This window comes from Acomys russatus, chromosome 29 (assembly GCF_903995435.1).
Source record: "Acomys russatus chromosome 29, mAcoRus1.1, whole genome shotgun sequence".
NCBI classification, from domain to species: Eukaryota; Metazoa; Chordata; class Mammalia; order Rodentia; family Muridae; genus Acomys; species Acomys russatus.
In genome coordinates, this window is record NC_067165.1 from 46286837 (window position 1) to 46312362 (window position 25526).

Here is a 25526-nt window from a genome sequence, read left to right on the forward strand (position 1 = left end):
CCAGGGCCCCACCCACGCTGCACCTTACCAGAGACAGCCATGCCAACTTAGTGAGCGTTATGTCAGAAGTGCCTGAGCCCCCTCCCGTTTGGAAGACGATATACAGAGACCCTTGAGATCCCCCAGTGAATGGGAGGAGAAGTGGGGCTCTCAGGGGCACTCAGGGATCCAGGAACCTCCCCGTCACCTGTCCTGCAGCCATCCCTACCCAAGCCACCTGCTCTGATCACTGCAGCAACCTGTCACCAACCAACAGGCTCAGGACAGTGTCCTCCCCACGAGGTGAAGATGATAACCAGATCTGCTCACAGCCCGATGGGTAATGGGGCTGATCCCCTCTTTCTCTGCATGGTTCCCACACACACACTCTCCTGCCTGCCCACCCCACCACCACCACCACCCCGGAAACTCCTGGATTCCAGCAGGAACAGGCAAGGAGCTCAGGGCCTGAGCCACCAGTGGCATTCCTGATTCAGTTTCCGGGGCATGTCAGATAATGGAACAGGAGAGAAACTGACTTTGAGAAGCAATGGTTATCATGACCATCTGGCAGATGCCCCCCTTCTACACAGGGGTCCCTGGCACTCACAGACCCCTGGTCCCATCAGAAGAACCCCAAGAGGAGGGCATAGCTCCCAGCTTTGAGAGCAGAGGCCAGCTTCAGTGTGGCCATTCCGGCTCCAGCTGCATCTCTCCCGGCCCAGGCAGGGGCTGTGTGCTTTCCACCCAGAACCGGCTGACGGGGGAAGTCGGAGAGCCCAGGGGAAATGGTGGAGACGGTAGACCGGTCTGGGAAGAAGCGCTTCCTGGAGTGGGGGCTGCTGCTGCTTCTGCTGCTGCTGCTGGGAGCCCTAGTGGCCCTGGGTGTCCTCTACAGCAGAGGTGAGTAAGGACACCCTGTCCCTTTCACCTTCCCCCAACCCACCCCGACCCAGGGCTTTGCATAGCCCTGAGAGGAGCCAGCCTTGAAGAGTGAAGCTGGGGGGGCGGAGGTCTGCCAGCCCCCCTCCCCCCACCCCCTGCTGGCTTCCAGGGCTGTGCTGCTGACTTTAGAGGTGCCACAGAAAGGACACTGACCTGCACAGAACCAGCGACCCCATTCAGAAAGCTCTGTCCTGGCTTGCTGGCGCAGCAGCTTCTGCAGGCTCTGCCTCCGCCCCCCTCTGCCTCAGCAGGACTCTAGGATGCTACAGACAGCTGGCAGGTCCCCGCCCCACTGAGCCCCCTTCTAGTCTGCAGCGAGGCTGAGCAGAGTGGCTGCTGCAGTTCCCAGGTGGCCCAGCAGCAGGAGCCCACGCCCCTAAGCTAAGGGGTCCCTCCAAGCTGTCTTACCTGGCACTAGTCCGGTTGACCTTGTGGCTTCTGACACAGGCTCTTGCTTATTGCAAGCTGGAAGGAAGGAAGCTACACAGGACCCAGAGAGGTGGAGGTGTGGCTGGGGCTGCCCTTTGTAGACCTCAGGTGTCTCAAGAAGGGCTTTGCACACACTGACCCTGCTCCTAAAGGACCACGTGAAGGACTAGGGTGCTCCCCTTTGGGTGGGGCACCCAGAAACCCACAGTCATGCACCTTCTGAGCCCTTCATCCCTTTTGAGCCAGGGGCAGGGACAAAACCATACAGGAGGAAGGAAGATGCGTACACTTCACTCCTGGCATGTCTCTAAGTGGCACGCTCAGGGAGTCTGGCTCTAACACCAGGGTACCAAAGCCTGAATGTTCCCTCAGGGGACCATGGATGAGGGCACAGCTGGGAAACACAAGTGGGTTCTACTAAGGATGAGGTGGGCCTCCCCCAGCCAGGGCTGCCTTCAAGGGCCCATGTCTTTGCCCCCTTGTGACTCTCCTTGCAAGGGTTAAACAGTCACAGCCAACTCCAAGGCAGGAACAGGAATAACAGCAGCCCTGTCATTGGAGTGGAGCCCAGGGTTCCAGGGACCTTTTTTTAAAGTCCACTGGTCTCAAAATACCTGGTTTTGAGGCAATAGGCCTGGTGGTTGCACAGTCAGCCATGAGGTACAGGACCGGGGGCGGTGGAGTCTTCTGTCCTGTCGCCATGTCTGTCTTCTCCCTGCACGTTGTTCCCTTCGCTCTTGGAGCAGTGTGTGTGACTTCTGGGACAGCAGGGTCTCCTTGGCTCCTCCAGGGCCCCACAATTTCTGCTTCCTCTTCCTCCAGGGCTCCTGGCCTCTGGAGTGACCCCAGAGCTCCAGTCAGGGCTGAGGAGGTGGAATGTTTTCTACTCTCCATCTTTAAATATGTTTGTTTCTTGTTCTGAGGATGTCTTATTACCACTTCCGATTTGTGAGCTGCCATTTATACTCTTTGATGTCGGCATCCACATGACCTTATGTTACCATCTTAACTTTGACTGGCTTCTGGGTCAGCTACACATTGTTGGAAGCTCGTTTGGAGCCGGTGAATTCTCTGGTACTTGGCTGAGGTCACTCTTAGGTGCGTTACTGTCCCTGTTACTCAGTGATCACAGGAAGGGCCTGAGGTGGTGTGCACATCAGTGCCCAGATCTACCACCTCGCTGGCCGTCTCGGCTCCTGCCCCAGCTGTGTGACCTCAGACAACTTCCACGCTGTCTCTGCGCCTCAGTTTTCTGACCTGCAAAACAGAAATCATAGGAGCACAAGCATTAGTGGTTCACGTGAGGGTCTGAGGACTTAACACAACAGGGATGCTTAGGAAAATGCCCGTCACATTGCTCATCATCAGATTTAATAACGACGTCAGTCTTGCCGCTAACCCCATCCATTGTGTCATCACAGCCTGTATGGAGATAGATTATCTTCTAAGACCCCATCCCAATATGGATGTCTCCATAGCTTTTGCTAAAATCCCACCCTTGTCATTTCTATATTTTATGGTGTGTTTTAAAATACTTATTATCTATTTTTAATTATGTTTATGGCTGTATATATATATGATATGTGCACTTATGTGTGCAAGTACCTTCAGAGGCCCAAAAGGGGGCGGGGGTGCCAACTCTGGAGAGTAGAGTTGCAAGTGACTGAGCAGTGGGTGCTGGGAATTGAACCTGGGTCCTCTGCAAGGGCACTGAGTGATCCTAGCCACTGAGCCACCTCTCCAGCCCCTAGTCTGTATATTTTTAACACCCGAACTATGAAAAGTAATGAGTTGCATTTTCTTTCCTTGCTATTGTCTGGATCTCATCATTCATAACTCTCTACGGGTCTTTTTTCTGTCTAGGGATTGTTAGGCGGGGCTTGTCTTTACCATTTCAGAAAACGTCTGTGCCTTTTGTGTGGTTGATGGGGAGTGGGAGGGGGTGGGTCGGGATCTCACATAGCCCAGGTTAGCCTCCAGCTTGCTATACAGTCGAGGATGACCCTGAGCTTGTGACCTTGTCCCTACCTTACAAGTGCTGAGTTACAGGCGTACGCCTCCACACCTGTTTTCAACCAATGCCTTTAAAACCGTTTGCTGGTTGTCGGGCAGATGAGGCAGGCAGCTTGAATATCACGTTGGTCATTGTAGTGCCTGAATTTAAAATACCTGGCACGGGGTCATATGTTTGATCGCTTGGTCCCCACCTGGTGGCACTGTTGGAAAGGTTATGGAACCCGTAAGAGCCTGAGCCTTGAGGAAGGAAGTACATCACTGGGGGTGGGTTTTATAGCCTGGCTCCACTTCCTGCTTTCTTTCTCTGCTTCCTGTATGCAGATGAAATGTGATCAAGCTGTTTTCCCGCCAGCCTCACACCCCTGCTGCCAGGGCACCATGATCCCCTCTGTGAGATAAAATGAAGCTTTTCTCTCCAGAATTTTTTTTTTTTTTTTTTTTTTTTTTTTTTTTTTTTGGGTCAGGGTTTGTCACAGCAACAGGAAAAGCAGCAGACGTGATCGTCCAAGATACATCTCTTAACTGTTAAAATCATTTTCCTAGACTCTCTCATCCTTTCTTAAAAATCGATTTAGAAAGTAAACGACTTTTAGTTTCCCATGAGTCAGCCGGATCCTCAGGCCCCCAACTGAGTCAAAGACAAGTTGGCTAACGAAACTTGTGTCGGACAGCCTTCCAGTGCTGTGACAAAGTACCTGAGTCGAATGGCTCTAAGGGATGAAAGGTTTGTCTTGGGTGTGGTTTCAAAGGTGACTTGGTTCCATTACTCGAGAAGCCCCACTCCCATATGATTGACAGGGACTCCACCCCTCATGTTTCTGCAGACGCAGACAGGCACACACTGATTTTGCTTCTTAGTCCTGGGCTGGGGTCAGGAAGTCCTCTGGGACCTGCTGGACTTAGTCACCAACAGGCCCAGGAATCTGAGGCTCAGGAAGTACCATTTTCAGGATATCACTGCCTCTGTTGGCCAAAGGTGGCTTTTACTGGACTCCTGGTTCCCTTGTGGTAGCAGACCCACCTCAGGGCCTGGGCTCCCAGGCCCACAGGCTCTCCTGTCCTCCCCACATAGGCATAATCTTATTCACCACCTCTTGCAGAACAGTGCTGTTCACCTGGCCCGAGAGGGTGAAGGTTCGTCTTTCCCAACAGCTCACAGTTTTAAGATTTATTTATTACTACGTATACAGTGTTCTGTCTGCATGTACACCTGCACACCAGAAGAGGGCACCAGATCACATTATAGATGACTGTGAGCCACCATGTGGTTGCTGGGAATTGAACTCAGGACATCTAGAAGAGCAGTCAGTGCTCTTAACCTCTGAGCCATCTCTCCAGCCCCCACAGCACACAGCTCCTGCTTCCTTCAGAAAGGGTCCGGGCAAGCAGCAGTTTCATTGCTGGGCCTAAGTCTTTCCTAGTATCTCCCTGCCACCACTGAGCCTGTCCTCTCTCGGGAGGGTCCACTAGAGTCTTGTGAGACTCGTCCCTCGTCACCCTCGTAGGCAGCTACCAAGGTTCACAGAGAGGACTCAGATGTGCAATGGAAGCTCCTGAAGCCGAGGACTCCCAGGTCTCCCTCAGGAGCTGGCCCACACTGGCCAATTCAGAAGAGGCTGGTTTCCTCCTGCTCCTTGTTTGAAACACCTCTCCCAGGTTCTATCCAGGGTGAAGCCACCTGTGCCCCGTCTCTCCACGAAACTGGCCCAAGCTCTCTGAAATGTCATTTTTCTCATCTTGTGACTAAGTCTTGGGTCAGACTCAGAAAAAAATATAGTGAGTTTTAAAAATAGGTTATCTGGCTTTGTTGTGGTTGCGGAGAAGGAAATGGCACTCTGCTGTGGGTTTTTGATGTTTAAAATAGAACTTCTCTCATAAATTCCAGATACATATTTAACTTAATAGAAGGCAAAGGAAAGCAAAAGCTCCACTGTTTCCTCCAAAGGATACAATCACTTAGAATGGCTTAGCTACATACACACACACACACACACACACACACACACACAGAGAGAAAGAGAGAGAGGAGAGAGAGAGAATCCTGTTCACATGCTATTGCTGTCATGTATTTTACTCTTACTGTGTTTTTACATACCACATAAATATATACAGTTACTGTTGCTTTTAATTGCACCATGTTATAATAAGTTTCTCACCTTGTAACAATCATGACTCCCCAACCACACACACAGAGGCACACATGCACACACACAGCCACAGAGGCACATGTGCATACACACAGCTACAGAGGCACACGTGCACACACACAGCCACCCAGGCACACGTGCACACACACAGCCACCCAGGCACACGTGCACACACACAGCCACCCAGGCACACGTGCACAGGCACACGTGCACACACACAGCCACCCAGGCACACGTGCACACACACAGCCACCAGGCACACGTGCACACACACAGCCACCAGGCACACGTGCACACACACAGCCACAGAGGCACACATGCACACACACAGCCACCCAGGCACACGTGCACATACACAGCCACCCAGGCACACGTGCACACACACAGCCACCGAGGCACACGTGCACACACACAGCCACCCAGGCACACGTGCACACACACAGCCACAGAGGCACACACACACACACACAGCCACCAGGCACACGTGCACACACACAGCCACCCAGGCACACGTGCACACACACAGCCACCCAGGCACACGTGCACACACACAGCCACCCAGGCACACGTGCACACACACAGCCACCCAGGCACACGTGCACACACACAGCCACCCAGGCACACGTGCACACACACAGCCACCCAGGCACACGTGCACACACACAGCCACCCAGGCACACGTGCACACACACAGCCACCAGGCACACGTGCACACACACAGCCACAGAGGCACACGTGCACACACACAGTCTCTTTTGTATTATTTCTACTAGCTCCTTCTAACATCCTGCTAACAGGGCTGTGGAGAGAGCTCAGTCAAGTGCTCGCTGAGCAAACAAAGATCTGAGATCAATCGTCAGAATCCATAAAGAGAAGCCAGGCATGGCAGTGCGTGCGTGCCGTGTGTAGAAAAGCCCAGTACTGGGGAGACGAAGGCAGGAGGATCCCCGGGGTTCGTTAGCCAACCTAAGCTATCACACCTGGTGAGCCACCTGCCAGTGAGAAATCCCATCTCAAAAGACAAGGTGGACAGTGCCTGAGAAACAACACAAAACAGACTGCGGCCTCCACACACATGTGCATATACGCACCCCCACACACACACACACACACAAACAATGCATAAATTAATGAAAGTAAATTCTCATTTTTTTCTCAGTCTGACTTTCTGATGCTCAGTCTTTCTCTGATAGTTCCTGTCCCTGGCTTCAGCCTGCATTTCTGGTGAATTCCACAGGGCATCACTCTAGCTGAGTGTCTCTTCAGCTCGGTTGACTCCATCCAGCCTGGGTTTGCGATTGTTTATAAACTTCAACTCCATGTTCTCCTTTTTAAAAATGTGTGTTATTGTGTTTGTCATTTGTGTATGACTCTGTGTGTGTGTATGTGTGTGAGAGACAGACAGACAGACAGACAGACAGATGTGAGTGCAGTTGCATGCGTGCCACAGAGTACAAGAGCAACCTTTGGGAGTCGGTTGTTTCTACACTAGGTCATCAGGTCTGCACAGCAAGCACGCTGGCTCACTGGACCATCTCGCTGTCCCACGTCACTTCGTTTCTAGCATTTACAGCTGGTTCTTTTTCAAACTGTTTTTTTTTTTTTTTTTAAGCCATTCCTTGTCTGTTTCCAATTATTTCATACGTATTTCAAACAGCGTAGTATGCTTTGTGTCACTTAGGTACCTATAAAACACCACAACACCCAGGTGCCCGAAACAACAGCTGCCTAATATCTGACCTCAGCCAAGGCCAAGTTGATCCAAGCCAGGCTGAGCACCTCTGTGTCAGGGGATCTTCATCCAGTTACTGCCTGGGGCAGGCCACGCAGACACCGTCACAGGCAAGAGCTGAGCTAAGTATGCTTCCCGCCCTAAGTGGGAGCAGGAGCAGGTTGGGTGTTCAGGGCTCTACTGCAGAGGAGTGTCTTCATAGGCCCATCTCTGAGCTCCTGGGGCTCTGCTCTTTGTTCTCCCTAGTACGCGGATTGCTTCTTTTCATAAACATAAATTCGCATCCACAGGGACTTTGTCGTTAGCCTCCAGTGTGATGTAAGTGGAAAAATGTTCCATCTGAGAGAGCGTTTGTTTCCATCGGTGACTTCAGAGTCTTCCATTTGAGACAGCTTCCTGTTGCCACACCACACTCCCTCCCTCCCCAAATCTGTCTCCCAACACCCACTCCCCTCCCCCACCTCATCCCCCATCCCCACCCCAAGAAGATTACTCAACCTCAGGGAAGCATACATTTCTCCATCACTGTGTTTGTCCATCCACCTCCCTCTCTCTCTTGTGATGTGTGTGTGTGTGTGTGTGTGTAGGTCAGACACTGACACTGGAAGTCTCTTCGATCATTCTCTCTCCCTTATGTATTGAGGTGGAGTCTTTCACTTGAACCCAGAGCTCACAGGTTCAGTTACTCTCGCTCGCCAGCTTGATCCAGAGATCAAGCTGATCACTTCCCTGCCCCCATCCCAGGCCAGCTGCTTTAATCCTTCCTTAAAACACTGCTCTGTAGGTGGGCCTCATGGCCGGTGGCTTTTTCTTGGGAACTGGGGTTCTAAGCTCCACCCCCACACTTGCATGACAAACGCTTGACCACCCTCACGGCTCTGAGTCCCGGCCATTCATTCATTACCCATGGTTTGGGCTCCGCGGATTCTCCTTGCTTCCATTTCTCCCCGAGTTCAGGTCTCACTGTCTGGCCCAGGCTCAGGCCAGCCCCGAGCATGCGATCTTGCCTTCCCTGCTTCCTAAATACTGGGACTGCCATGGGCCTTGGTGGCCGTGCCCTCTGATCGCTCCCTTCATGCCCTGCCTAGGTTAGGACACTCTTGCAACTGGCATGTGCTGACACTGATGCTCTTCTGTGCGGTTCAACGGCTGTCAGGCCTGTGACAGGGTTTCCTTGCATTTTTTTGTTTTTGAGACAGGCTCTCATGCACCATTAAACTTTTTATGTAGAGAGGCTGGCCTCGAACTCCTGACCCTCCCATGTCTATCTCCCAGGTAGTCCTGGGCATCTCCCAGAGACCTCACTTTTCATGTTGCATTTCCACCCCGCTCTTTCCTGTGGCTTCCAATGACGCTCATGGCATATCTTTAGCTGTTGTAATAAATATAATGTTTATTATAAAATTAGCCTATTAATTATTACAGCAGTGTTATCTAACCCACTATCATAATCAATAAAGACACAGACACCTGTTGCATGTTAGAATAGCCTTATTTTACCAGGGTCTGGGCAGAATAAACCCTCTAAACTATGCTGATCACTTCCCCGCCCCCATCCCAGGCCGGCTGCTTTAATCCTTCCTTAAAACACTTGCTAACGTCCTTCATCTGGGCTCTGGGCTGCTCTCCTGCATCCATGCTGCTTTCCACACTGACCCCTCTCTCTCTTCCTCCTCCGGTATCTGTCTCTTCTCTCTCCTGCCTCATGGTCCCCGGGCCCCAGGCCCGTGAACCTCCAACACTGCCCCACTCTCTCTCTCTTCTGCCAAGCCCCAAGCTTCAGCATTGTTATTAACCAATCAGCTGTAAACAGGTAGAGCCAGGTTTACACAAGGGGCAGGTGTGCTGAGAATGCGCTCTCCTGGGCAGCAGCTGGATTCTGAGGGCCAGAGATTAGTAACAGAATACAGAGCACCAGGCCAACCCCCAACCATTCCCCTTTTCTGCCTAAGTAAAAGGGCCACTTTAAAACTGTACACAGTAAGAAAAACATTATGAAACAATTATAAAAGCCAATAGGTAACACTTATATCAGAATACACAGCACCAGCCCAACCCCCCCAACAGTAAGTTTCCCACATCTTCTGCAAGCCTCTCCAACTTAGTGACTGTGGCCACTGCACAACCTGCCGCTGCTAATATTGGACTCGTTTTGACCAGCTGCGGTTCCCTCCTGGTTTGCCTATCTGTCTTTGTTTGGGTTTGGTGTTGTTTTCTTGTTTGTTTGTATATGTTTGATTTATTTGTTTTGAGACAGGGTCTCACTATGTAGCTCTGATTGGCCTGAAATTCATAGAGATCCTCCTGCCTCTGCCTCCCAGGTGCTAGGATTAGAGGTGTGTGCCACCATGCCTAGCAAGGTTTGGGGTGTTTTTTGTTTGTTTGTTTGTTTGACTGTTGTTGGTTGGTTTTTGTTTTTGTTTTGTTTTGTTTTTTGGTTTTTTGAGACAAGGTCTCTCTGTGTAGCCTTGGCTGTCCTGGACTCACTTTGTAGACCAGGCTGGCCTCAAACTCACGGCGATCTGCCTGCCTCTGCCTCCCAAGTGCTGGGATTAAAGGCGTGTGCCACCACGCCCGACTGGTTTGGGGTGTTTTTGAGATAGGGTCTCATGTGGCCCAGGGGCAGGCCTTAAGTTTACTATATAACTAAGGGTGGCCTTAAATTCCTAATTCTCCCGCCCTTACCTCCCAAGTGCCACATGTGGTTTATGCGGTGCTGGGAAGGGAACCCAGGGCACAGCGTTTATGGTAGACAAGTGGTCTACCGACCCTGCGGTTCCTTCCTGGTTGTTTTGTTGACAATATATCTCCCCTGACCCCCACTTCACTAGGAGCTAGAAGTGGGCAGCTCTTGGTTTCCCTTCTCTGCCTATAGGCTACATCACCCAGAATGGCAGGTGGAAACAAGTACCCCCTGCACCCGACCCCCCCCCCAGAGCCCTGACTCCTCACAGCCGCCCACATGTGTGCACCCAGCGGACTGTAGACTGAAGCGCGCTCGCGATGAACCTTGCGGCAGGACCTCCCTTCCTGCACTCTGACCTGGCTGGTCACTCTTCTGTAGAAAGGGAAGGGCTTGTCTGCATCCTGTTCTCTTGCGCTGTGTCCCTACCGTCTGCAGAGATTTGTGGCCCCCTGTTGAGGGGGGTGCTGAGTCTGGAGATGCACTTTCCTCTTGGTCACGCATCCTCTCGCCGGAGGTGTGACTCTGAGATGCCTTTGAGATCCAAGGTCCAGGTTTTACCCTCAGGCTCTGCTCTTGAGATGAGCACACCCCTCCACAGGCAGCCAAAGCTTCAAGGGCCCTACGCTCTCCCTTGACTGCCCCACTTCCACTGCAGGCTTGGTGTGGGAGGCGGTCAACTTTCTTGTCCCCAGAGCTCAGAATTTTTCCCTGAAAGTTTTCCCTCAATGTCACCACCAGACTGGAGGCGAAGGGGTAGGCTCTTCAGAGTCCACACCGGCAGCACAGCTGATATGGTCTGGTTTGTAACATCCTCATGTGTTGAGCAAATGGCCTTCCACGTGGTCTGGCCCCAAGGGGCACTCGTTGTTGGCACCTCCAGCACCTTCTGCTGACTGTGCCAGGGGCCAAGCATGTACAGCCCTATTTTCTCCTCCCCACGGGTCTATGTGTCTGACTCTGGGGAGTCTCAACACCACACACCAGGTCTGAAGATGGCCAGGCCTGACTTGCTCTTTGCCCAACCCCTCTCCAGGTCCCCCAACCTCCCTCCAGGTTCCGAAGACCCCCCCATGCTAAGCAGTGTTCTTCCATACTTGTAGTGGAGGGATGGGGACAAGGAGGGTGGCCTTGAACCTTCAGCAGGGAGTCAAAGTACAGAAATTAGAGGGTGACGGTTGCCACTAGGGAGGTCCCCTGCCTGCAAGGACCCAACTCCCCTAAATTAACCTATGTATTCCTGTGGCAAGGCTGCAAGAGCAGCAGCCTTCTGTAGCTACAGCCCAGGAGGATGGCCATGTAGGGGGCCCTTCCCCCTCTCCTCCTCAAGCCCCACAGGAAGTGTGAAGAGGAGGAAGGGGCTATGGGGGGAAGGAGAAAGAGAAGGGTGACTAGACTCTGAGTTTCAGAGCCTCCCGTCTCAGTTCCACATTGTGTGGTGAGCATTGTAGCCTGGAGCACGGTACAAAAACACCAGCAACCGACACACACTGCTCCCCAAGGCCCCGAGGGGTGGTGACGGAGGGGCCTGAGCACTGTATTTCTCCCCAGGAAAGCAGCGGCCCCCATTAAGTAGCTGGCTATGCTTCTCCCAGGACGAGAAGACGGTTGTAAAACGAGGTAGCCTTTGCCTTCCCTGCCAGGCAGCCCTGAGGAGGTGGGCTTGGCATCTGGGCCTGCCATGGGCGGGGTGATGTGGATGGGCAGGAAGCACAGGGTGGTGGGGATGAGGAAGACAGGGTATTGACAGAGACACCCGTCTCTTGTGGCGTGTCCCATGTCCGGGAACCGCTGGTAGCAGCCGTGGGGCCAGCTGGGAGCCATCTTTGGCTGTACTAACTACTGGGTAAGGACAGGGTGGGCTAGCACAGAACCTTAGATCTGGTGGGACAGCAATGGATGGAAAGTAGGAGCAACCTCAGCCCTGAGGGTCAAGAGAGACAGTGAATTTAAAGGGATCCCAGGTCGCCCCAGTAAATAAAATTCACACGTTTGGGTTCGACTGTCGAACACCAGGGCTGTGATTCAGACCTGTCCTGGCGGTGTCCGCGGAGGGCAGGGGAGGAAGGAGACCGACCCCACCTATCCCGCCCCTGCGGTACCCTGCCACGCCCACCCAGCCCTCAACCCTCTCACCAGTGCCCACCCAAGCCTACACACTCTATACACCTCACACCCCTCCTTCTGTCCCTCCAGCCATCAAAGAGTCATCACAGACAAGTGACGTCTGCACCACCCCAGGCTGTGTGATGGCAGGTGAGCACCTTCCCTAGGGTGGCCACAGTGCTGTGCCAAGGGGATGCCTGAAGCCAAGCTGAGACTTTGTCTTAAAATTAGGCACCACAGACTGCCCTCTGCAGGAGGCAAAAAAACAGACAAAATTTTGTCAGGGGAGGAGGCAGAGGGGGAGAAGGTGGAACAGGAAGGGGGAAAAGCCTGAAGAGACACAATATGGTTTCCCGGGCTGGGTGGACCCTGGAGCCTCACAGTGATGCCCTCTGTGCAATCTCCAGCTGCAAGAGATCAGGACAAGCAGGCCAGAATTCTAGGGTTTTCCTAGGCAGCATCAGCAGAGCACTGAGCACATGAGCTCAGGCCCCAGTCACCAACATACTCCAGATGCCAGGGCACAGCTGTCCCATCTGGTAAGAAAGAAACCCCAAGGAGCTAGATGGGAGAGCTACTTCCCCGCCCCCACTCCCCCACCCCCGTGAAGGACAGAGGACCTGAGAAGTGAGAGGATGCTGGGACGGCACAGGGCAGACAGGACAGGAGGATGGCAAGGTCACCGCTGGGCCCTTCCTAAGAGTAGGAAGTATCTCCCAATATTAGGTCTTCAGGTGGAAGAACACTGGAAGGTTCAAGGTCCTGTGGCTTATAAGTGGCAGCCCTAGTCCTGGAAGCCCCTCGGGCAATTCCTCCAATGTTCCTAGCCACCCTGTGGCTCAGGGAAAGTGACCAACTCGCTCAGGGGCAGGCTAGTACCTGCCAGCACGTCGATAGCTGATGTTACATCTCAAACTGTCCACAAGGGGGCGACGCTGCATCTCAGATTCAAAAAGCAACGTTGAGACGTCCACAGCTCAGGGTCTCCTCTCTTCTCTCCATCCCCCCACCCCGGGGGATATGCAGCTGCCAGAATCCTCAAGAACATCGACCCAACGAAGAAACCCTGTGACAACTTCTACCAGTACGCGTGCGGAGGCTGGCTGCGTCGCCACGTGATCCCCGAGACCAACTCCCGGCACAGCGTCTTTGACACGCTTCGGGATGAGCTGGAGGTCATCCTCAAAGGTGAAGAGCGGCCTCCATCTAAGGGTGGGGAGGCGGCACTGAGCCTTGGGTGGGTAGGCAGCCAGGTCAGAGGCGACATCACTGCCCAGGCATGGACGTGGGCTGTGCCTGAGGTGTCTTTGTGCAGCCTGAAGAAGCCTCTTGTCTGTCAGAGGAATGGGGTTAGCCCGGGACACTTGCCCGGGGCCAGAAGAGATCAGCCGTTACAGAAGGCATGAGTTGTTGGCCTTGGGGCCTCAGCAGGCACCTCAGCCTCTGCTCACCTTTCTCCTCTGCCCACAGGGGTGCTGGAGGAGTCCAATGTCAAGGACCGGCCAGCTGTGAGGAAGGCCAAAATACTGTATCGCTCCTGCATGAATGAGAGTGAGTCGAGCCACTTCTGCCGGGGCCCAGTCAGCTCCAACACCACACCACACCTCACCCCGAGCAAAGGCCGTCACGTGAGAAGTGTCCGCTGCGTGCTGCACCTCACCTGGCCTGGCTCGTTTCCAGCTGCCTGTGGTTACATCATCACTCAGGGGCACCCCCCTCCTGTCTGGCTATGACCAGGCTCCCCCCCTCCCCCACCAACCTTCTAGAGGTCTGAGGTCGAGTCCAGTGTACCAATGATGGGACTCGGTGGGACTGTGGTTTTTATGAGGTCATCCCAGTTGGAACCGCTACCCGGGCATGTCCAGGGTTATCTTATCTCCCCAAATCTTGTGGCCAATGCCTGAGAGACACAGATGCATCCTCCGGATTCTCGCCGTTACTTAGTTTCTAGCCCGAGAGTCTGCGTGCCCAAGGCAGGTGACAGCAGTGTGTGGGCAGAGCCCTGAGCCCTCTCCTCCGCACCAGCCCACTCGCCCAGCTGCAGCCCGGCAGCTCCGCAGAACCCTGCCACATTTGGCCCAAGCACCTAGGACCATATATGACTCCCAGTTCCTCTAATTTTGTCCCTGCTTCCTTCGCCTGCTGCCAGCTACCAAGTCCCCATTCTCTGTGACCCCGGGGAAGCGTTTGCTTCAACAGCAGCCCCTGAGCTAAAGCTGGACACGTGTCATGGCATCTGAGTTCCCAAAGTTTGAGGGCGACTCACCCCTTTCCCCCTCAGGTGTGATAGAGAAGAGAGACTCCCAGCCCCTGCTGAACATCTTAGACATGGTAGGAGGCTGGCCTGTGGCCATGGACATGTGGAATGAGACTGTGGGTAAGTACAGGCCAGTTTGGAGACACCGGGGAAGAGGTCAACTCTCCCCAGGGCTGCCCACAAGCTACCTACCTACTCTTGGGAAGCTCCTAGAACCTTATTCCTCCCAGAGCCAACTTAGGGTCACACAGGAGAATCAGTGGCAGCCTGGCAGGTGCTCTGAAGCTCTGCCAAGGGGCACCCATCCCTCCTGGCATCTATCCTAGGCACCGTTTCTAGCCCTCAGACTGTGGCCCATCTCTGACTCAGGGGCAGGAAGGACGCCTGGGGTAGGCTATCTCCCACCCACACATGGTTGACTCCCTCAGTATCTATTTCCCTACGGGCCATTTGGAGAACAGTCCCTCAGTCCCTGAAGTCCCACCGTGAGCTCGCTACCTGAGCAGGGCAGGGCTCCCCACGCCGCCGGCAGAACGCTTTGCCTAGGAGGCAGTTCCATGTCTGGAGACTGGCTAGCTGGCCTCCAGCATGAGTGCTGCCTCCTCAGGCCTCAAGTGGGAGCTGGAGAAGCAGTTGGCTGTGTTGAACTCGCAGTTCAACAGGCGTGTCCTCATCGACCTCTTCATCTGGAATGACGACCAGAACTCCAGCCAGCATGCTATCTATGTATGCAGTACCCTCAGCGGGGCGGGGCTGGGGGCGGGGCTGGGGGCGGGAAGGGGAGAGGATGGGGGAGGGAAAGGAGGGATAGGAGCGGGGTCTTGCGCCTCACTCTGGACTTTGTGGCTGAGCAGGGACATAGGCTAGGATGGTGTCTGGGGGCCTGTGAGTGCAATGTATGCGTTGCCTGCCTGCAGTGTAGTCTGCAGTGTGAATTGTACTGAGCAGGGATCCCATGGGGCCTCGCAGCCCCTGCTGTGTTCTGAGAGGCTGGCCCTGTGCTCAGAGCACTTCTGACCTACTATGAGGTTTTTGGCATCTGGACAGGAAGCCTGCAGGAGCCTTAGCTAGAAGGTCAGGGAAGCACACACAGACGCCACTTTGGGTAGGCTTGGGAGTGGTGTGAGTCCTCCCTGTGGGGGACCTGAGCCCCATCCAGCCCCTCTCTGCAGCTCCCCCTCTCTGGCAGGGAAAGGCTTGGGTTTGGAAGCATCTGCCTCCCACAGGGAGCTCATGTTCTACCAGGCACAGTTCTGGGGGAGGGGGCACTGCCCACCTCAGACAGGCTGCAGGGATCCCCCCCACCTGCCAGGAGTCACACCCTCTGTGTTTCCAGATAGACCAGCCTACCTTGGGCATGCCATCCCGCGAGTACTATTTCAACATCGGCAACAACCACAAGGTAAGCAAGGAGCCTCAAGGCCTCATGTCAGACACAGCCCCTTCACGTACCGTGGGCCCGCTGGGGCTCAGCACTCCTGTCTATCCACTGCCTTGTTCCCCACAGCCAGCCTCTGTAAGTAGTTGTGGAAATGTGGCCAGGCACTGAGCACTGGGGACACACTAAAATTGGACAGCCAATCTCCACACTTGTGTCAGTCCTGAGGTGAGTGAGCTCACCGAGACAGGCAGTCCACTCAGCTCGACCCGCCCATGCAGAACCAGGGCCAGCGTCTAGAAGCCCCGAACTCAGCATGGGTGGGCCCCACTCCTGCATCTGCAGAGAGAAGTCAAGTATGGAGTAGCCAGGGAGAAAGGAAGAACTGGGAAGGACAGAAAGCAAGCAGGGACAGCAAGGACGGCTGTCCAGGAGCAGGATAGAAAAAGGCAGGAGGCAGGGATGACCCATGCGGCAGGACTGGGACTCCTTGTGGCCATCCAGCTGCCAGCAATTAGAAGGAAGGTTGGCGTGGTCAAAGAGGGCGGAGAGAGTGTAGCCGAATACAGAAAACTGGGACCTGGACACACGCACACACACACACACACACACACACACACACACACACACACTTGAATGTGTGTGTGGCCACTGGTCCAGTCTAGCAGCTGGCAGAGCTTAGGCATGCGTGGATAGGGTACCCTGTAGCTCACGCAAGGCAAGCCCCTCAAACAATAGGCATGAGGGAGGAAGGACATCCAGAAGATGGATGGACAGACATCCTGAGCACCAGTGTCCATCTCCTCCTCGCCCCATGGCTGAATCGTGGGTGGGGCAGCCCAACCTCACCCTGATACCAATAGATGAGGAGTCATTGAGCGCCTGTGGAGCCCACTCTGCCACTTCGCGGCCTCACCAGAGGCCCAGGCATGGGCCATTCAGCGAGAAGGAGGTGGGACAACACTTGGTCCCGAACTGTCTGGAATGGTCAGGGCATGAGACGCCACACAAAGTTTGGGGAGGAGCCCAGACAACAGAACACAAAGGCCATCTCGCTGGCTTGTCCTTGTAGTGGGATCAGGGTGGCTGCCACAGCTGGTCTCTATGCTCCACTCTGTGCTGGAACCTGGGGCGAGGGGGAGGGGACAAAGGGGGGACAGGGGAGGGGAGGCCAGAGGAGCAAGCTTCCAGGAGCCACTCCACGTCACACCTCACCCCACAGAGTGCTCCATGGTGGCCAAGGTGGCCAAAGCCCAGCTCCGCCCATCGTCCTTTGGCCCAGGTGCGGGAAGCCTACCTGCAGTTTATGATATCAGTGGCCACCATGCTGCGGAAAGACCTGGACCTGCCCAAGGACAGTGACATGGTGCAGGAGGAGATGGTGAAGGTGCTGGAGTTGGAGACGCATCTGGCCAATGTGAGGCAGGGCCACGCTGGGGGGCTCGGCTAGGGGTTGAGTCCCACGCTGTGTGACCCCGGCTTCCCACACAGGCCACGGTTCCCCAGGAGAGCAGGCATGATGTCACTGCCCTGTACCACAGGATGGACCTGGTGGAGCTGCAGGACAGGTTCAGTCTGAAGGTGAGACACAGGTGCCCAGCCCCAGCCTAACCGCGTGCTCACTGCCCACATGGCTGCTCCTGCCTCTGAAGGGATCCTGTTGCTGGCACCCAGGTGTTAAGTACCTTTAAATGAGCACAGAGAAGAAAAAAGAAAAAGAAAAAAAAAAAAAAACTCCAGGGAGACAAACACTGTTGCCCTGGGACAGACCTCCTTCCTAGGGCAAAATACGGCTGCTCTAAAGGGCTCACGTCAGAGAGAGGACAGGGGTTGGAACAGGGCTCATGTCAGAGGGAGGAGAGCACAGGTGGGACAGGGCTCATGTCAGAGGGAGGAGAGCACAGGTGGGATGGGGCTCATGTCAGAGGGAGGAGGGCACAGGTGGGATGGGGCTCATGTCAGAGGGAGGAGGGCACAGGTGGGACGGGGCTCATGTCAGAGGGAGGAGGGCACAGGTGGGACGGGGCTCATGTCAGAGGGAGGAGAGCACAGGTGGGATGGGGCTCATGTCAGAGGGAGGAGGGCACAGGTGGGACAGGGCCCAGGTCAGAGGGAGGAGGGCACAGGTGGGACAGGGCCCAGGTCACAGTAAGTTACCCTCCCTCCTGACCAGAACGGATCAATAAGCACTTGAACCATAACCTCTGGCCAAAGACGGGACAGGAGAACCCTGAGTGTGTGGCCCCAGCCCTTCATAGCCAGGGCTTCACCTCCAATGTCCCTGGATTTGAAGGTCATGGCTAGAGAGAATGCTCACAATTAAGCACCTGACCTTTCAGAGGACCCGAGTTCAGTTCCCAGCACCCACAGCAGGCAGCTCACAACCGCCCGTAACTCCAGCCCCAGTGATCCAGCACTCTCTTCTGGTTTCCACAGGCACCCACAGACACACACAGACACCCACAGACACACACTGACACACACAGACACACACTGAGACACACAGACACACAAGCACACCACACATGTCAGAAAGACTAAAATAAATCATTAAGCAGTAAGTTCAAGCCAGGCGTGGTTGGCGCATGACTTTAATCCCAGCACTTGGGAGGCAGGTGCATCTCTGAGATTGAGACTACAGAGTGAGTCCCAGGGCAGCCAGAGTGACACAGAGAAGTCCTGTCTCTTTTTGTGTGTGTTGTTTTTGTTTGTTTGTTTGTGTGTTTTTGGTTTTGTTTTTTCTAGACAGGGTTTCTCTATGTATCCCTGGCTGGCCTAGACTTACTTTGTAAACAGGCTGGCCTTGAACTCACAACGATCCTCCTACCTCTGCCTCCCTGAGTGCTGGAATTAAAGGCCTGGGCCACCACACCCATCAAGAGGTCCCATCTTGAAAAACAAGCAAACAAGGAACCAAAAAACAAAAACAAATACACATACACGCACACTGCTAGTTCAAGAGGATTCTCAGCTACATAGGAAGTTCCAAGGCCAGCCTGATTAATGTCTCAAAACATTTTTTTTTTCAAAGTAATGAAAGTACGCCATTAAGCTCAGCGGTGTAGAATATTTACTGAGAGTAAACCTTACTACCGGGATGGTAGAGTTTAGTAGTGCTGCCCTCACACGCGTGAGGGCCTATGTTCAATTCTCATCATAAATACTAAAAAAAGTTTAAGCAAAATAAATAACCATCCCACTTATGAAATATGTAAGACTACCATATTTTCTAATTTTTGCTAAATTGTGTTTGTCCAGCAGTTTTCCCCCACTACACTTAATTTTTCAGATATTCTGCATAAACTCTTAACAGTTTCACAGCCCACACACAGGCTCTGGGGAAATGTCCCCTCGCTCCTGATTCTTATTGACAGTCCTTCCTCACCTGTTTTGCAAATCTTCCGTGGGAAGTGGGTCTCCCAGATGCATGGGCCGCCCACCTCTTCCTTCCTTGCCGCCTCTCTGCAGGGCTTTAACTGGACTCTCTTCATACAAAGTGTGCTGTCGTCTGTGGACATCCAGCTGCTCCCGGATGAGGAGGTAGTGGTCTACGGCATCCCCTACCTGCAGAACCTGGAAGAGATCATTGACGTCTACTCAGCCCGGTGAGCGCGGGTGGGTGGTTTCCACAGGGCCTCCACACCTTCGCCCCGCCCCCACAACACACATGCAGTTCCTGCCTTCGGGAGACGATCCCATCAAACACTTCTCCTCGGGTGCGAGGAACACAGACAGAGGTTCAATTCCAGTGTCCAAGGGCCCACCCCCCAGCCTCCAGCAATACGATACGAGTCCTATCAGGCATGAGGGATGAACGGGCTGATTCTTGGAGAATCTGGAACCATGCGTGGTGTGGAACCTGCTGGCTAGCCCGTGTCTCCCGCCTAGGCAGACGGCCAATCAAGCGCCTGCCCCATTTCACCTCTGCTTCCTCTAGGACCATGCAGAACTACCTGGTGTGGCGGCTGGTGCTAGATCGCATCAGTAGCCTGAGCCAGAGATTCAAGGAAGCGAGGGTGAACTACCGCAAGGTGGGTGCATTGTGGAGATGAAGCTCCTGCCGTCCGTCACTCACTTCAGCTCGTGGTGTTCTGGGCGAGGCACTGTGTCATTACTGGGGGGGCCCCCAACAAGAACCCGGTAGACAAGAGCTCCTGCCCTACTGGGGCAGTCAGCTATCAGCGGAGACAAAGCAGGACCCTGGGCTGTCAAGACCAAGTGTGACCAGAAGAGGGACCAGGAAGGCTAAGGGAGTCACTTCCAAGGCGAGAAGAGACAAGGACAAGAGGTCCAGGGCGAGTGGCCAGTACAGAGACAGGAAAGAGCAAGCAGATGGTCAAGAAAGAGAGGCCATAACTCGGCATGTGGAGTTCTCTCTAGCCTAGCTTGAGGTCGGGGCCCAGTCTGATTGAGGACACATCTTGTACTTTTTGCATCTCTGGGGACAGGCAATCTTACCATTCCAGCCAGGGAAACCAGGATCTTGGGATTGGGCAGCCAAAGTTGTGTGTGTTTCCAAGAGTTTGTTCCAGGGTCGATGCTAACTCTAAGAGTCCGGGCAGACCAGGGCGTGAGGGGCAGAGTCTTAAGCGGGACCCTAGCTTTTCCAGAGTAATAAGAAATCCCTTCAAAACAGCATGATGAGCCGGGCGTGGTGGTGTAGCCTTTAATCCCAGCACTCGGGAGGCAGAGGCAGGTGGATTGCTGTGAGGTCAAGGCCAGCCTGGTCTACAAAGCGAGTCTAGGACAGCCAGGGCTACACAGAGAAACCCTGTCTCGAAACAAACAAACAAACAAAACAGCATGATGGCCTTCTCATGTCCAAAGCCAGCATCTGGTCTCAATCATCCTGTGTCCCCTTCTGGGTACCCTGAAGCCCATGGTGGGAGAGATATGCCTGCCTCACAAGCTCAGGGGCCCCCATACCTGGACTGGGAAAGTTGGGCACATGGCATAGAAGAGTGAGTGAGTGAGTACACACACCAGGCGCTGTATGGCACAACCGTGGAAGAGACACGCTGGAGGGAGTGTGTCAGCTATGTGAACAGCAACATGGAGAGCGCCGTGGGCTCCCTCTACATCAAGCAGGCCTTCTCCAAGGACAGCAAGGCCATGGTATGTATCCCTGACTTCAAACAGGCACTGTCTGTGGCAGCTCATGGGCTCACCCTGGGTCAGCCTCCTGGCAAGGATACCAGTCCCATCACCACCGCTCCCATCCACGGCCAGTTCAAGCCCTAGTCTCTCCCTAAATTCAGTGTCTTCCTAAAGGAATGTATATTAATACCAGTGTCCACCAAAACAGAGGGAGGCCAAGAGAAACCCTGCCCTGGGTGCTTCTGACCGTGAGCACCAGCCCTGGACCCTGTTAGGCAGGCCCTTGGGAAAGGCGCAGGCCACGTGGGTTCTGAGACCAGGGAAAAGCAAGCTTCCAAGCTGCCTGGGAGAGTCCAGCGCTGAGCCACAATGGCCACCCACATCAATGCCACATTTTCCCAGGAGGCCAGGCCAGGGGCAGTATTGCCCTTCCCCCTCCTAAAGGTGTCCTAGACCAAGCCTGGGACGCTAGTCACGCCCTCTAGGACATAAGGATGCACACTCCCTCAGGTCAGAGAGCTGATTGACAAGGTAAGATCCGTGTTTGTGGATACCTTGGATGAGCTGACCTGGATGGACGAGGACTCTAAGAAGAAAGCCCAGGAAAAGGTGATAACCCTGGAGGGGTTCCCACGGCCTGGACCTGCGGCTGGAGGTCTAGCCCTAGTGGGAGGGAAGCTGGAACAGAAGAGGGGGCACCCTGCGGTCTGAGGCTAGGGCTTGTTTTAAGTTCCTCTGGGCCCAGTGACAAGGCAGTCACTCGACTCCCGAGCATCCATAGAGAGCCCCACCCACGTGTCTGGTTCTGAAAGCTGACAGAGGGAACATGGCTGCCACCCCCCTTACCCACACGGCAGGGGGCAGAGCCAGCATGTGGGGCAAGGGGACCCCCTCAACCCATGGTGGGCGGCGTTAGCAGGCCTTCCTCTATGCTCAGGCCATGAACATCCGGGAGCAGATCGGCTACCCTGACTACATTTTGGACGAACACAACAAGCACCTGGATGAGGAATATTCCAGTGTGCGTACCACTCAGTGCGCTGCCCGCCCCGACCCCGCCGCCCATCCCCCATCCCCACCCTCCACCCCGTCCCCTGCTCTGAGCCACCCCTGGGGAAGGAGGGGGCACTCCCTGTAAGGCCTCCTCTTGTTCTCTTTGTAGTTCACTCAGCCACACCCCTACCCTGGAGTGGCTCTAACCTCACCATGCTAACAGGTGGGGAAACTGAGGCACAGAGAAACTAAGATTTCTGAAAGTCACATGAAATGTTCAGAGCCAGGACACCCTTCCCCACTTGCCTCCTCCAGGAGCCTGAGGGCGACACGCCAGCTCGCCCACGGGTCTTGAGACCCTTCCCCAACCCTCAACCCTTCCTCTAACACTCTTGAAGACTCAGCCAGCTTGAGTGCCAGCCATGTCAGACTCTTGTCTTCTTGTAGCTGACTTTCTCAGAGAACCTGTATTTTGAGAACGGGCTTCAGAACCTCAAGGCCAGTGCCCAGAGGAGCCTCAAGAAACTTCGGGAAAAGGTGGACAAAAATCTGTGAGTAGAGCAGCCTTCTGGTTAGCCTGGCATGCAGGACTTCTCTACTGGCTAGGGGCGGCAACAAGAGTGTGTCCTGACGCCAGCTGAAGAGGACACTAGACCTAAACCCTCCTCCTCCCCAGCATCCTCTGCTTTGGGGGCCTCAGAGAGGAAGCAGGCCTTGGGATTGGCTTAGGATGTTGCCCTAGCTGGCCACTGGGCCACAGGCCTCTTCAGGGCAGAGTCTTGTCAGCCAGGGCAGAGGGAACTTAGGGAGTGTCCTGGCAGATGTGGACTCCAAATGACCAGTGTATTTACCACAGCTGGATCATCGGGGCTGCGGTGGTCAATGCATTCTACTCCCCAAACAGAAACCAGATCGGTAAGCCCACCTTGCCCCAACAGCACCAGAGCACAGCGCCTCGCCCTTGCTCAGGAAACGCCATCTAAAGAGGAGTGGGCTCCAGGTTATTTTTGTGTGTTGCCCCGTGGCCCACCTCAAGGGTGTAGGTTGGGAGGGACACAGAGGAAGCAGCAGAGAACATTTATTATTATTATTATTATTATTATTATTATTATTATTATTATTATTATTATTATTATTTTGAGAAGGCAGCAGTAGGCAAAAGAAATGGAGCACGGACCCTCAGCCCAGCACTCCCATTGTGGTCTCTGACCCTGTTTCCTTGTCCATGCACTGAGCAGGGAGACCTAACTTCCTAGGCCCAGTGGAGGTGGGTACCCAAGCCCGCACACAGAGGTGCCCACTCACAGGCCATCTCTGTCGCCCACTGGGGGACAGTGTTCCCAGCAGGGATTCTCCAGCCCCCATTCTTCAGCAAGGAGCAGCCACAGGCCTTGAACTTTGGGGGCATCGGGATGGTGATCGGGCACGAGATAACACACGGCTTCGATGATAACGGTAAGAGGGGCATATGGGGCGCCCCACCCACCGAGCCGCCTAGGGGCCATCCATTCAATCTCTTTGTGGCTTAGTTGTGCGAGGCCCTGCCTGCTCTACATGCCTGGAGGGACTGCCCTGTTTGACTCTTCGGGCCTTACACCACCTATGATGTCACAGCTGCTTTTCCCATGGGGCCTCAGCCAGCAGGGTCATATGAGGGTAGCCATGTGCCCCCTCATGTTCATTTACATCAGCTAAATTTGAGACTGCTGGTCCTGACTTGAGGAGCAAGGATGGGGTGGGGGGCATGGAAGCTCTCGTGAGCAGCCCCCAACATGGTGATGCGAGCTCGGAACTCCAGCTGCTGGAGGAAGGTCCTAAGCATCCGAGCACTGAGCTGGCAATGAAAGCCGCGTGCACATCCTCTGCTCCTGTGCAGGTCGGAACTTCGACAAGAACGGCAACATGCTGGACTGGTGGAGCAACTTCTCCGCCCAGCACTTCCGACAGCAGTCGGAGTGCATGATCTACCAGTATGGAAACTTTTCTTGGGAACTAGCAGACAACCAGAACGTAAGCATGGCCCCCAGCACTGCAGCGGCCCCACACCAGGCCCCAGCCCCAGCCCCATAGCCCCAGCACAGCAGCGGCCCCGCACCCGGCCCCAGCCCCATGGGACAAGAGGGGGCCAAGGCCAGGCTGACCGCCCCCCAACCTTGTGGCCCCAGCCCTAGCCCCATGGCCCCAGCACAGCAGCAGCCCTGCACCTAGTCCCAGCCCCATGGGACAGGAGGAGGCTAGGTCCAGGCTGACCCGCCCCTACCCTGTCTCTTTTATGCAGGTGAATGGGTTCAGCACCCTCGGGGAGAACATCGCCGACAATGGTGGGGTGCGACAGGCGTACAAGGTGGGACCCTAGCAGAGGCCTTGGAGGGGGTTGGTGTAATCTCTGCATTGACAGGGCAATGCCCAAACTGGGGCTCTGTCCTAAAAAAACAAAACAAAACCCTCCATTTGGATCGAAGAGGACGCAGAGACCCACATACAATGGCACTCAACCATTTCCCGCACTTGAGTTGGTGTAGGAACCATTTTTATCTCGTGATGAGTATTCTCCATAGATATGGCATGGCCACGGCCTCGGCAGCCCACGACCTCAGGGATAGAGGGCACCAGGTGGCAGAAGCCCATAGTCTGGCTGAGGGTCCCACAGAGCCCTACTGCATAGGTCTGAAGAGGGCTGGCTTTTACGCAGTGGCCCTAGGCTTGGGAGGCAGGGCATCCCATCCACCGCGGGCAGGCCCTGGAGCCAGACCCTTCTTCACGCGGCTCTCTAGAAGCCTGGCACCACAGCGCTATAGCCCCAGCCCCAATCTGGTGCTCGCAGGCTTACCTACAGTGGCTGGCCGAAGGTGGCAAAGACCAGCGGCTGCCGGGACTGAACCTGACCTACGCCCAGCTTTTCTTTGTCAACTATGCCCAGGTAACCACTAGTGGTGACCTAGACCTGGTCCCTCCTCTCACAGGTTTGGAGGGGCCCACCATAGGGCACCCCCCAAGGGCACCATGAGCATGTGCCATGCCCTAAAACCAGAGCCAGTAGGCCTGGCAGGCTTCCTGCATAAAAACTAAAGCTGATGACTGGGAGCCATCAGATGTGGAGGGAGCAAAGAGCCTGGTCCTGCAAACAGCAGGGTGGGCTAGTTAAGGACTCCTTTACTGCAAAGGGCGCTGCTCCAGACCTCAGGCGAGTAACCAGGCCACCTATGCACCTCTAGGTGTGGTGTGGGTCCTACAGGCCTGAGTTCGCCCTCCAATCCATCAAGACAGACGCCCACAGCCCTCTAAAGTACAGGCAAGTGTGTAGTTCCCAAGCAGGCATATGTGCCCACCTCCTGCCCTGGGCCCCTCCCCACATCTCAGACCTCCTTGGACTTGCTGGTCCACAGGGTGCTGGGCTCGCTACAGAACCTGGCAGCCTTCTCTGAGGCGTTCCACTGCCCGCAAGGCAGCCTCATGCACCCCAAGAAGCGATGTCGCATCTGGTAGCCAAGGCTGAGCTATGCCGCGGCCCACGCCCCGCCACCCAGAGGCTTCGCGAAAGGTGCAGCAGGCAGAGATGTGCAAGTCCTTGCCTGAAGGCCACTGGAGCCACCAGCCCTCTGCGCCCAGCCCAGAGCGCGGCCACCTGCCCACATCTGGCATGAGTGGTGCCTGGTCCTGCGCCCCCTTCAGGCCAGTGAGGGTCACGAGCCCTGTAGGAGCTGTCTGCTGTCTTCCACCCTCTCCGTAGCTAAATGTTTCAGACTTGAGCTAAGTAAACGCTT

General features: G+C 54.8%; 1 protein-coding gene across 1 annotated transcript; it reads left to right on the plus strand.

Moving 5' to 3' along the window:
- The first annotated feature begins 767 nt into the window (after nucleotides 1–767).
- On the plus strand, nucleotides 768–25526 carry Mmel1 (membrane metalloendopeptidase like 1). The gene is made up of 23 exons (XM_051171115.1): nucleotides 768–882; nucleotides 11465–11551; nucleotides 12128–12187; nucleotides 13064–13225; nucleotides 13508–13588; nucleotides 14319–14414; nucleotides 14902–15020; nucleotides 15631–15696; nucleotides 16955–17089; nucleotides 17164–17253; nucleotides 19141–19277; nucleotides 19610–19703; nucleotides 20659–20787; nucleotides 21280–21378; nucleotides 21707–21790; nucleotides 22210–22313; nucleotides 22619–22677; nucleotides 23098–23217; nucleotides 23639–23772; nucleotides 24041–24106; nucleotides 24587–24682; nucleotides 24978–25054; nucleotides 25149–25526. The coding sequence occupies exons 1-23, from the start codon at nucleotides 768–770 to the stop codon at nucleotides 25246–25248; spliced, it is 2310 nt and encodes a 769-aa protein (XP_051027072.1). The 3' UTR covers nucleotides 25249–25526.

Coding starts and splice junctions, on each gene's coding strand:
- Mmel1 (XM_051171115.1), top strand. CDS start 768: ATGGTGGAGACGGTAGACCGGTCTGGGAAGAAGCGCTTCCTGGAGTGG. Junction 15,697..16,954: donor ACATCGGCAACAACCACAAG/GTAAGCAAGGAG, acceptor CCTTTGGCCCAG/GTGCGGGAAGCCTACCTGCA. Junction 19,704..20,658: donor CGAGGGTGAACTACCGCAAG/GTGGGTGCATTG, acceptor TACACACACCAG/GCGCTGTATGGCACAACCGT.